The following is a 13,337-nucleotide window of genomic DNA, read 5'->3' as shown; positions in this document are numbered from 1 at the left end:
AAGCTAAAGATGAAATAATAAAGATGTATACATGTATAAAACTGTCAAAGAATACAAAATGTTTTTAAAAGAACTAAGATGGAGATCTCTTACAGACGCATCATGTTTTGTATACTACTGTAGATAATAAAACTACAGTAAATGAAAAAATTTAAAACTCACTGTCTTCGTGTCTTGGGAAGAAATCCTACCATTTCCATGGCCAACTGTAAGCGTTCAAAGTCATGCCTCAAATCTTCTCCCTCCACTGTGAAGCAATCCTGCTTAAGACAAGAGGTGGAAGAAAATATATATCACATTTACTTGTTAAAAACAATGTAAGCCACCCATTAATTTAAGTAGGGCCCTGTGTAAATGCAAAGTAAAACAGAATATTTAAATATAATCTGACCCATTAAACCTCTCTTCTGAGTAAAGATAAAGTAAACATACCTACCAAATATTAATAGTACTTTTTAATCTTCCCTTAACAATAACCAGCTTAGGATGTCAAAAGAGACAAGTTAGAAAGCCAGCAGTATTTATAAAATATGTGGATAGCAAGTTTGATTTTAATAGCACTCAAAAGTAGGGTCTTGAATTAAACACACACACACAAAAAAAAAAAATCAGGATAGTATATGGTTGAGAAGTGAAGCCTAGATTTATATAATATAAACCAGTTGGTGTTATAGTAGATATATAAAGAAAATATAATAATAGTAAAAATAAACACACACACACACCATAATGATCATGAGAGTGGGGAAAAGCATTATGTCAAAATAGAAGACCCCTAGAAAGCATTATGTCAAAATAGAAGACCCTAGAAAAACATGTCACATGAAATCAGTAAAAAGTTATTCGGGCTGGAAAGATCATTTAAGAAAACTTGCTGTTTTTCCAGAAGAAGCAACTTAGTTCCTTGTGCTGGCATCAGGTGTCTAACAATCACCTGGAACTCCAGCTTCAAGGCATCCAACGCTCCTTTCTGGCCTTCATGGGCACAGGCATATATTTGGCACACATTCACATAAACAAGCACACACACATACACATAAATAAAATAAAAATAAGTATTTTTTAGTTGTTATGGGATGGCAAGATAATTCAACAGAAAAAAAGCACTTATCATTCAAGCCTGACAAACCTGAAATCAAACCACATAAAAGTAAAAACTGGTAACTTAAAAAAAAAACCCACATACATGCCTGACACCTGTGTATCCACATTCACACATCAAACATGCATGAAATAATAATAAATAATTTTTTTAAAAAAATAGCTTTAGCTGGCATAATGGCTCTGAAGGTTAAGGGCCCCTATTGACCAGCCTGATGTCCCAAGTTTGATCACTAGAATACACAAAGGGAAACTGAAGAACTAACTCCACAAGTTATTCTTTGACCTACACTCCTACGCAGTGGAATGTGCACTGTGGCACACACAAACATGCACCTCCACACATATGTACAGACAATACATAATATATTATATAATATATAATATAAAAGTTTTAAATTATATTTTAAAAAGTAGATATGAACTCCAAAGGGGTAGCATGTGCCATAATCCTAGACCTAGGCAGGCAGGAGGAGGAGAATGAGGAATGTGAGGATAGCCTCAACTACACACAGAGTTTAAGGCCAGATGGAAGAAAGAATATGGTTGTTGAGCACTATATTTACATTAAACATTTTATGAGCTGGGGAGATGATGCTGACATTAGCAGTGCTTGCTACTCTTAGAGAAGACTGGAGTTCAGCTCCCAGCACTCACACTGGATGCTTACATATGACTCCAACTCAAGGGAATCTGATGTCTTCTGATTTTTGCAGGTACTCACATGTACAAAGAGGTAACCACATATACACATGTACACAAAACAAATATCATGAAAATTTTAAAATGTGTGTGTCTGTGTGCGTCTATGGATATAGTAGCATATGCCTATAATCCCAACACTCCAGATACAAAGGCAGGGGAATCACAAACTCTATGCCAGCCTGGACTGTAGAGCATGATCCCATCTCAAAAAAACATGAAAGGTAACAACTAACCAAAGAATGCTTTTTAGTATAACTTTTGCGTTTCAGCTCAAAAAACAGTCAACAGTAATATTACATACACAATCCCTTTACATGTTCACATACCACTTTATAAAGAGGTTATCTAAAACATCTCAAACTTCAATTTATTTTTCTTTTTTATTAATCATTTTATTTGTTTACATTTCAAATGATATCCCCCTTCCTGGTTACCCTTCTACCAACTCCCCGTTCCATCCCCCTAACGTCCCTTCCCTTGGTCTTCAATTTCCTTTTTACTGCCTATCTTCCTAGCAAATGATACATTAATTATTCAAAGAAATCATCTGTTTTATTGTAAGCATCAAGTCAGTGCTGAGATCAAATTGCTGAAATAAATGTGGGGGAAAAGGGGGTTGAAAATAAAACAGAAACTGCCAAACAATCAGACCCTGACTACGTGGGACCTGATTTCAGTAACCTCAGCAAACATTTGGAGTCTAACTCCAAATGATCTACGCAAATAGCCAATTGGAAGACGACAGATATGTGAAGTTTACTGTTTAACAAGATAGTGAAATATGTCTATCTACTAACATATGGAACCCACATTCTCAGAGGACAATACTCCTATTGAGACTGTCTCTTATGACAATGTCATTTTCTTAAATAAATTTTCTGTGTCTCTTCTGGTCTATAAATACTTTCACTCCCATAACTTCATGTACAATCATTGAATCACATACTGAACTGCATGACCTTGAGAAATAAAGTGCTTCTTCATTTTGTAAATATATTTACAGAGTATCTACAACATGTTCAAAAAACTTACTAGGTATTATGATTTGACAATTACATCTTGAAACAAAGTCTAAAATTCATAATTTGAGTTTAGAACACTAATGTATTTTAATTTTCCATGTGGAAAGGTACACATGCACACTCCAAAAGTTTAAATAATTTTCTTTGGCCTGCAATAAAGTCTTGTTTATTTGTGCTTTGTTATTTTTAAACAAACAATGCATACTTTCTTATATGGGGATACTACTTTTAAGATTTAGACACATATGTTTCATTTAGAATAACCTCAGAGTTTGGGTACCTAGTAATGGGCCAGGAGGGAAAGAGAATCTTCCAAGTAAGGGCAAACAGAATATAATGTTGTAAGGAGTTAGTTAACAAGGAAACTAGAACAGAAGGGTTAAAATGGGAGGTAAACAAGAGGCCAGGGTAAAAAAGAGAATATGGGAATTAAAAACTAACACTGAAAGCCCTTTGGAATACCATATGGAACCCTACAACTGTAGAAACTTCTTAAAATATATACATAAAAAAAGGAATTTAAAGCCGGGCGTGGTGGCACACGTCTTTAATCCCAGCACTCGGGAGGCAGAGGCAGGCGGATTTCTGAGTTCAAGGCCAGCCTGGTCTACAAAGTGAGTTCCAGGACAGCCAGGGCTATACAGAGAAACCCTGTCTCGAAAAAAAAAACCAAAAAAAAAAAAAAAAAGAAAAGAATTTAAATGAAGAAACCACATAATATGGGAAACAATACACCAACTAATTTTAAGCCACCAAGTAAAGCCCTTAGTGTCGGGAATAGGTTACATCTTATTGTGCTAGCAAAAGGGGTCCTACAGAATCTCCTCCCAAATATCACTGGCTATTGTCAAGGCTATTGATTATACTCCACAACCTAAAAATAGCAAGGCCCTATTGCTGAAGACACCACTTACACCATCAAAAATGGGAAAATCAGCCAGGCGTGGTGGCACAAGCCTTTAATCCCAGCACTTGGGAGGCAGAGGCAGGTGGATTTCTGAGTTCGAGGCCAGCCTGGTCTACAGAGTGAGTTCCAGGACAGCCAGGGCTACACAGAGAAACCCTGTCTCGAAAAACCAAAAAGAAAAAAAAGGGGGGAAAATCAAGCTGGTGCCCACTATAAACTTCAGTACTACTGACTAGAGTTCATAGGGCTGAAAGGTGCTACTTTTTGCATACTACAAGAGAAGAAAGTCATCAATATTACCCAGCTACAAATCCTGCAACATACAATAGTGTGACCTGGCTGCAAGATACACTGATGCAATAGTGACACAAACGTTATGGGAGCAACCAACCACTTCTTGAATGGGTTTAAGGCCTGTTTCATGAGTTGGAAACATACCTGACACTGTTGCAGTGGCTAAGAAACTGAGACTAGACTGTTCTGGGCAGGACAGAAAACACTATTACTACTACTACTACTACTACTACTACTACTACTACTACTACTACTACTACTACTACTACTACTATTCTGCTACAACAGCAGTTCTAAAGCTGTGGGATGAGACCCCTTTGGGGGCTTGAGCGACCCTTTCACAGGGGTCACCTAAGACCATGCTAAATATCAGGTATTTATACTACAATTCATAATAGTAGCAAAATTACACTTATGAAGTAGCAACAAAAAATAATTGTATGGGGTTTTTTTGTTTTGTTTTGTTTTTGTTTGTTTGTTTTTAACCCAAGAACCTCCACAACAAGAGGAACTGCATTACAGGGTTACAGCATTGGTAAGGTTGTGAACCACTGTGCTAAAGGAATATAACAGTAGAATGACTACTAATGACATATTGCTATATTGCACAAAGATCAGCCCTTATCAGATAAGCTTCTTCTTGCAGTAGATGGGAAATTCAGAGGAGACCTACAATATGCAAAAAAGTAAGAAGCTTTAGAGAATGCAACCCTAAATGGGATGCCTTCATCAAAGCCCTCCTCTCAAGGATCAAGGATCTACATGAAACACGCAGAAATATTATAAGAAGCAGAGGTGGTGGATGGCTGGAAAGAAACAGCATTTACAGACAAAACAGGAATAAACTCAGAGACTGACAACATAAAATCTAAAAACATTCAAACCAGACAAAATCCCAGCATGAAGAAGTGACCACAAAGTTACACCAGGTACCAAAAAGCTACTTGGAAATGATAACTGCTGGGAAAGGGGGTATCCGTTTTCTCCAATGGGGTGACACTGGGTATATCAACAAAACTCCAAACAGGTCCAATGCCCAGGAGTAGCCAGACAACACAAAGAGGATTCCAGATTTTCTGGGTATTTTTCAGTTTAGTTTTTTGATTTATTTATTTAGCTTTTGATTTATTTCTATTATTTTGTCTTTTTGTGGTTTTTTTTTATTTTGTTTTTCCTTTGAGAGTTGTGTGTGAATCAAGCTAGGTGAGTAGGAAGGTTGAAAAGATGCAGGAGGAATTAAGGAGAGGAAAAAGAATATGATCAAGTATATAATAAAAAATATCTTAAATAAAAATAAACAAAATTTCACACTGTAATTCAGGCAGGCCTCAACCCCCAGCAAACTTCTTGCTTCAACCTAAAAGTACTAGGATTACAGATATGTACTATCACACTTAGTAAACATATTTAAAAAGGAAAACAAATTTAAAGTTTCTTAATTAATATTTTTTTTACATTCTATATTTTATACCCCCACGCCCTGTCTACCCTCCAATTCTTCCACATCCCACACCTCCTGCCCACACCCCTGTCTCCACGTGGATGCCCCACCACCACCACCTGACATCTAAACTCCCTGGGGCCTCCAGTCTCTAGAGGGTTAGGTGCATCATCTCTGAATGAACACAGACTCTGCAGTCCTCTACTGCATGTGTGTTGGGATTTTCTTTTATTTAACCCAAGACCTCCATTATTTATTTTAAAGACTATTACATTTTTAATAATATGACAGAGAGTGTAAACATGTTTATATAAATGCAACACACACAGCAGTAAGTCTTACAATTGAGGTGGTTCTTATTTGCTGCAAAGTGAATGAAACAGGAACCTAACATACTGGGAAAGTGAAGTAAAAAACATGCTGAAAGAGAAACCTTTCAGATTTGCAGTCATCCTCAATCAAATATTTATTCACACAGTATCATATGGTCTCAGGAAATACCAAATTCACAATTTACTTTTTTAAACTACCTTGATTTCCTTAACTGTTTCTGTAATGACAGTTGCAGAGAAAAAGCAAGGATAGACTTAATTTCCTAGACCAAAACTATCCTTATCTTATATGAGTCTTTTCTAGAAGCCAGTCTTTAAACACACCAAGATTCAAAAATAACTAGGGGAAGAAAAAACCTAAAATGTGGAAAAGGTAAGCTAAACATAAACCATAACAAAAGTAGCCACCACAGTGAGTGCTCTGTTTCATTTCTGTTGCTGTGATAAAACAACCTGATAAACAGCAATTTGGAGGGAAAAGAGTATTTATTGAGCTTACAGTTCCAGGGCAAAACCCATCATTTCAAGGAAGTCAAGGCAGGAACTTAAAGCATCACATCAGTCAAGAGCAGAGAGAAAATTAATGTATGATCCTCCATGTTTGGTTGTTTATTAGTAGTGCTCACCTAGTACTCTCTATGTTTATACAGGAAAGGGCCCGAAATTATGTAATGGCACCGCCCACAATGGACTAGATCTTTCTGTATAATGCCCAGAAGACAATTAATCTTGATAATTCCTCAACTGAGACTCTTTTGACAGGTGAGTCTAGGCTAGAACAAACTAAAAACAACCATCCCAGTATATAACTAGAGCTTGATCTCAAACTTATCTCTGGGAAACAATATAAAACTAGAACTGAGAGAGTTGTAAGCGCTGGTAAGTGTAAACATAAACATATATTAACTATAAATGTATATTTATCCCTAGTTTTTTATAATTTTTTTTTGCTAAATCATGAATGAACTGTATGTTTGGGAAAATAAACAAACATAAAAGACTTTAAGCAGTTAGATCTTTAGATTGAAATTGCACAGAGCAGGTTAAGTCACAATGATAACATATTAACATATTATCAAGCTGGACATGGTGGCCTATTATCTAAGCATGAGGTCAGCTAAAGCTCTGAGATTACCTCAGACTTGGAGATCATTCTGGGCAGCAGAGAGTTCAAGGTGGGACAAAAATAACAAACACAAAAAACACCACATAGTCTAGGTATTTTATTTATCATCCATATTTTATAATTGACAAAACAAAGGTCAAGAGAACCTAATGATAATAAAAAGCCTTAATTTGAATATACTATTAGCCATTGAAGATGGAAAATATGCATTTACTAAATATCTACCCACCAGTCATATCATCTCTTAGTCAGATATAGTCTCTATAGTCTCAAAAGATGAAGAAATAATCTTATATAATAAAACAGATTACAAGTTCAATAACTGGACAATACTAGTCATGTAAGTTCAAATAACTTACATGGGAAAATTAGGTTTAATTTATTCCCCCAAACATACAATGAAGGAAACCTAATAGGAAAGAATACACTACACAGATACACAGAATGATTAGTTGATTTTTAGAATTCACCTGGAAGAAAAAGAATCAGGAGCTGGGTGTAGTGACAAATACCTTTAATCCCAAAGGCAGAGAGAGGAGGATCTCTGTGAGTTTGGGGCTAGCAGGGCAGTATAAACATAAACATATATAAGTAGAAATGTATACTTATCCCTAGGTTTTTTTTTAATAAAGTTTTATTTTATGTATATGAGCACATGGTCACTATCTTCATACACACCAGAAGAGGGTATCAGCTCCCATTACAGATGGTTGAGAGCTACCATGTGGATGCTGGGAAATGAACTCAGGCCCTCTGGAAAAGCAATCAGTGCTCTTAACCCCTGAGCCCTCTCTCCATTCCCCATCCTAGTTTTTTATAGATTATTTTTTTTCTAAATCATAAACTAGAGTCTTGGAAAAATAAAACAGAAAAAACTTTTTTTTTTTTACTCTTTTTTTTTTTTTAATTTTAGAAAAAACTTTTAAAAATTACATTACCTACCAAGTCCTAAGACAGCCAGGACTAAATAGAGAGGCAATCAAAGTCGAGCTCTAGCTATTTGAAAAGTATAATAAACAGGACTAACTGTGCTGAAAGGAGTATTAAGAACAGGAAATTATAGGCTGGGGTAGTATTCCATTAGGTAAAATACTTGCTCTTCAAGCTTGAGTTTAATCTCTAGGGGCCACATTTTTCAAAGCTGGACATGGTAGCAAGTGTCACTATGAAGGTGGCGATGGGTGGGTCTTGCTGGCTAGCCACTCTAGCCTACTTACAAGTTGCAGGCCAGTGAAAGGCAAGGTCTTAAAATAAACAGACAAATAGATGTGGAAAACAGCTGAGAACAACAAAATTGTTCTCTACCTTCTACATATGTATACCTAAACAAATAGAAAAAAAAAAAAAACAAACAGGCACACATGAGGGCGCACATGCACACACGTGTAAATTATAGCTACAAAATTCCTTTAAATAAAAAAGATGTACTCTGATTCCAATGATGGCAGCAACTATAGAAGTGACATTTTTCCCTAGCACTTCAGTGTTCAGTTCTCTAGCAAATTCTTCATACCTATTATCAAATTTAATACAAATTCTGAAGACCATTTTTGAAGATTTTTTTTCTTTGCTTGATTTTTGTTTATTTTGTTATTGTTGTTGTTGTTATTGGTTTTTGTTTTTAGAAAATTTCACTATTTAGTTCAAGCTGGCCTCATATTTGTTAAGTAGCATAGGCTAGTCTAAACTTGACATTCCTGCCTCAGCCTTCCTGAGTGCTAGATTACAGGTCTGTGACTTTTTGGTCTTTCTGAGACAAAGTCTTGCTATATAATATAACCCAAAGTGCAAAGAACACATACATGCTGAGATGATCAAAGACCACTGTTCTCTGAAATAGAAGGCAAGAATAAAAGGATTAACTAAAAAAAAAAAGCAAAGAAAAAAATTAAGTGACCTTCTGAGGGTCTCAATATCAGTAAGTGGATGAGCTAGTATTCTCACATCATATTCTTAAGCAGCACTTTAATTTCAGACAAATGCAGACCAATCTACAGTTCCATAGCAAAGTATGTACAAGTAATCAATCATATTTGCAGAGAGTTTGCAGTGGCCTACCTGCTTTCCAAAGAGGCATGATTCACTTGGTGTGATAAATGAAATATAGACCAGAAGAGCTTCTTGGGAGTAAAATAAATTATACTTTTTATATTATAATTCATCAATAATATATAAACTGAGATATCTATTTCCAGAACTATTAAATCCAAAACCAATACATTCTTGATTATGTAATGAAATGATTCTTGAAATGGTGATGAAAGTATACTTTGTCTGGAGGAAAAACCTAGCACCTACACATGCTGATGTTTCACAAGTGGCATAGGCAAACTTTGCAATTAGTATTGTTTACAATGACATGCAATGAGAAAGCAAAGATTAAGACATGCTATGTTTATGGGAAGAGTAATTTTAAAACCTAATTCATTAGTTAATAAGTATAGCTAGATGTTATCTATGCTTTTAGCCTTTATAAGTGACTTAGAAAAAAAGAAAGGAAGAAAGAAAGACAGAAAGAAGGAAAGAAAGGCATTTTTGTCATCACTTTATGGTTTCAAATTTGTACTTATATAAAATAGAACACAGTTACACATAGCCATTTTCTACCACATATGCCTTCCTATAACTCAGTTTAAAACCTATGATAATCGTTTAAGATTTTTATTTCTGGAGCTGGAAAGATGTCTCAGTGGTTAACAGCACTGACTTTTTCCAGAGGTCCCGAGTTCAAATCCTAGCAACCACATGGTGGCTCACAACCATCTGTAATGAGATTTGATGCCCTCTTCTGGTGTGTCTGAAGACAGTAACAATGTACTCATATACAATAAATAAATAAATACATTTTTAAAAATTTTTTATTTCTGTGTAATGTCCATGTGTCTATGTGTAAGTATATACACATGAATTTAGGTGCCTTCAGAGACTAAGAGAGGCCACAGGATCCCTGAAACTTGAGTAACGGGTGTCAAACATGGGTGCTAGGAACTAAGTCATGGTCCTCTGCAGTAGCAAAAAGTGCTACCTCGGGCTGGTGAGATGGCTCAGTGGGTAAGAGCACCCGACTGCTCTTCCAAAGGTCCAGAGTTCAAATCCCAGCAACCACATGGTGGTTCACAACCATCTGTAACGAGATCTGACGCCCTCTTCTGGAGTGTCTGAAGACAGCTACAGTGTACTTACATGTAATAAATAAATAAATAAATCTTAAAAAAAAAAAAAAAAGTGCTACCTCTAAGCCATCTTTCTTTTTTTTTTTTTTTTTTTGGTTTTTCGAGACAGGGTTTCTCTATATAGCTCTGGCTGTCCTGGAACTCACTCTGTAGACCAGGCTGGCCTTGAACTCAGAAATCCGCCTGCCTCTGCCTCCCAAGTGCTGGGATTAAAGGCATGCACCACCACTGCCTGGCCTGAGCCATCTTTCTAGTTCCACAAAATAATCTTTTTTTAAAATGTGCATTGGTGTTTTGCCTGCATGCATGTCTGCGCGAAGGTGTCAGATCTTGAAGTTACAGACAGTTGTGAGCTGCCATGTGGGTGCTGGAAATTGAACCTGAGTTCTCTGAAAAAGCAGTCAATGAATCAATGGTCAACTGCTGAGCCATCTGACCAGTCCCATAAAATAATCTTGCTTATAAGAATATCAATAATTTAGCGGTGATTAAGGCAAAGGTTTTTTGTTTGTATGTATATTTGTTTGTTTGCCTATCAGTTTAAGATAGGGTTTCTCTGTGTGGTTCTGGGTATCCTGGAACTCCCTCTGTAGACCATTCTGGTCTCAAGCTCAGAGATGCCTCTGCCCCTCTCTGCCCCTCTCTGCTCCCCTGCCCCCCTTCTCCTCTGCCCCTGCCCCTCTGCCCCCCTGCCCCTCTGCGCCCCTGCCCCTCTGCGCCCCTGCCCCTCTGTGCCCCTGCCCCTCTGTGCCCCTGCCCCTCTGGCCCTGCCCCTCTGGCCCTGCCCCTCTGGCCCTGCCCCTCTGCCTCTGCCCCTCTGCCTCTGCCTCTGCCCTTGCTTCTGCCTCCCAAGTGCTGAGATTAAAGACACTTTTTCCCTGCCAGACAAAAGTTTTTATAGGAGCTTCTATTACACATAAAAAACAGAAACAAAAACAAAACAAAACAAAAAAAACAGAGAAAAAGAACATTCATTATAAACATTCAGTTTATATGAAAAAGATTAATACCCAATACATGTGGAAGGCAGAAATTTACAACAGGTGTCATCCTCTATCATTCTCCACCTTATTTATCTGCTACAGGGTCTCTCATTGAACTTGACTTATTATTTCAGTTAGGGTTAGGTTAATTAGCCAAAGAGCTCATGGTTTCTGCCTTTTTATACCCTCAGCTGTGGAGTACAGAATCTGAACTTTAGTGTTCATGTTTGTACAAGAAGCATTTCCTCTAATGAGCTATCTCCCTAGTTCCTAAAAAGTGATGTCACTTCATTTTCTAAAGACTTATTTTTATTTGATTCATGCGTGTGTGTGTGTGTGTGTACATGTGGATGCAGGTGTGTGTTCTCAGAGGCCAAGGGGCATTAGATCACCTGGACCTGGAGTTACAGACAGTTGTAACAAGCCACTTTACACTGGGTGCTTGGCATTACATCACCTGGAGCTGGAGTTACAGGTAGCTATAACAAGCCATTTGACACTGTCCTTGGAACTAAATTCTCATCCTCTAGAAAAGAGGCAAACACTCTTAACCACTAAGCTATCGATTTAGCCACTAAAAATAATTCCAAAAAGTAAGCATCAAACTAAGGATGAAGCTTAATGGTAAAGAGTGTAACTAGCAGTCACACTGCACTAAAACAAAAACAATAAAAACCTTGAGGGGAAAGGGGAATTACTGGAGTTGAAACAGCCACTACAGTGCTGGCCATCAGGGATGCAGTCAATGTACTCTCTGTGAAAGTAAATGTTTAATGAAGATTAAACATTAAGCTCAATATATAAAAATAGTAAATTGGTCTAGCAACAAACTATTACACACAAATCAACCATTCAAAGTAATAAAAACTAGTGATCCTCTTTCCTTGCATTGTTGATGTATCAGCTCATCTTCATGCTGACTGATAAAGATGAATGAGAATGAGCAATGTGAAGTCCCTTTAACAGGAACAAAAAATATTTAGGTACTTGTACTGACCGGCTCAGAATCATAGCAATAATCATCCCAGCTCTGTCTGAGAGGTTTCTTTGTTATCTGAAAGTAAGGTACATTAGTTAGGTAGAAGTTATTAGGGTGGAATTATACTTCTGTAATGATCTCTGAGATGCATTTTGTATAGCAACATACTCTAATAAAAACTAAATAAATATTGAAATTCTGGGAGATTATTATTATTCTATTCAACTTATACATGTCATTGCCCAGTGGCTTTGATATTTGTATTAATCACTAAGTTCTTTATCCTATCAGTACTGATATTATGCATGTATGCTGTTACTACTCCTTACACAAAAAATGTCAGAAAGACTATAAAATACTGAATCAGTAAAAATTATCTCATTTCTAAGTGCTTACAACTTTGTTTAAAAAAAATAATTACTCAGGCTGAATTAGTAATTTTTTAAAAATATACTTAATTATGTATAGTTAAAATACCCTAGCAGTCAAACAGAAAGTGATATAATTTCTAAGTTCTAGATCTATTAACATGAAGTTAAGGAAGTTTATATTAATATGAAGTTGTAAAGTTAAAAAATACCAGGTAGAGCATACTGTACATTTGAAGAAAAGTCCATGGTGTTACTTTGATAATATTTAACTGAAAATTTTTTACTCACTCAAGTGTAAATTAAATTAAAAAAAATCCTAAGGGTACTTTTCATTGTCATAAAGACATTTTTCCTATAAATATAATATTTTCCCTCAAACAAAAAAATGAGGGATTATTTTATTCTTTAAGTAATATACTATAGTAACAATTCCACTAATAATTGGATTTGAAATTTTAATATGAGGAATAGAAAAATAGAGAAATCTATATCTGAAAAATGTATGAAGATCATTCCTCAATATGAAAGCTTAAAGCTGAATTCTGAATTTTAAAGAAAAAAAATACATTCTCTACATCATTTGCCTTTGAGAAATTTCATACTGATGCTTTGTTCTATTTTGTTTTGTTTTTAACCACAAGAAATCACAATGTAGCACAAGCTGCCCTGGGATTCATTATAGAGACCAAGCATGGTAATCCTCTTGCATCAGCTTCCCAAATGACTTAGGATTACAGGAATGAGCCATTATGCCCGGGTTCTATAGAATGTTTAAGAGGACTGTTCATTAAATTATACAGTAATATTCTATGCTAGTATCATAGCATGCAGACATATGTGCATTAGAGTACAAAACATGCAAATCAAGTTCAAAGCAATCTCTCTGCAATTCGCAAGCATTAA

At 36.1% G+C, this 13,337-nt stretch overlaps 1 protein-coding gene across 13 annotated transcripts in view; it reads right to left on the bottom strand.

Moving 5' to 3' along the window:
- Myo9a (myosin IXa) overlaps positions 1-13,337 on the bottom strand; it is a 178,019-nt gene that overhangs the window by 126,693 nt on the left and 37,989 nt on the right. For 7 of the 13 annotated variants that reach the window (XM_006511209.4, XM_006511208.3, XM_006511212.3 and 4 more), the window contains exons 6-7: positions 12,082-12,138; positions 163-263 (exon numbers count right to left, since the gene is read on the bottom strand). In XM_006511209.4, the coding sequence (XP_006511272.1) occupies positions 163-263; positions 12,082-12,138 (158 nt within the window). The remainder of the gene's footprint in view (positions 1-162; positions 264-12,081; positions 12,139-13,337) is intronic. The other 6 variants (XM_006511210.3, XM_017313399.2, XM_006511220.3 and 3 more) reach the window with 3 other exon arrangements.

The sequence above is a fragment of the Mus musculus genome, chromosome 9 (assembly GCF_000001635.26).
Source record: "Mus musculus strain C57BL/6J chromosome 9, GRCm38.p6 C57BL/6J".
Classification (NCBI taxonomy): domain Eukaryota; kingdom Metazoa; phylum Chordata; class Mammalia; order Rodentia; family Muridae; genus Mus; species Mus musculus.
The sequence above is the reverse complement of the archived record's forward strand: the minus strand, read 5'-3'. Positions and strand labels throughout refer to the sequence as shown.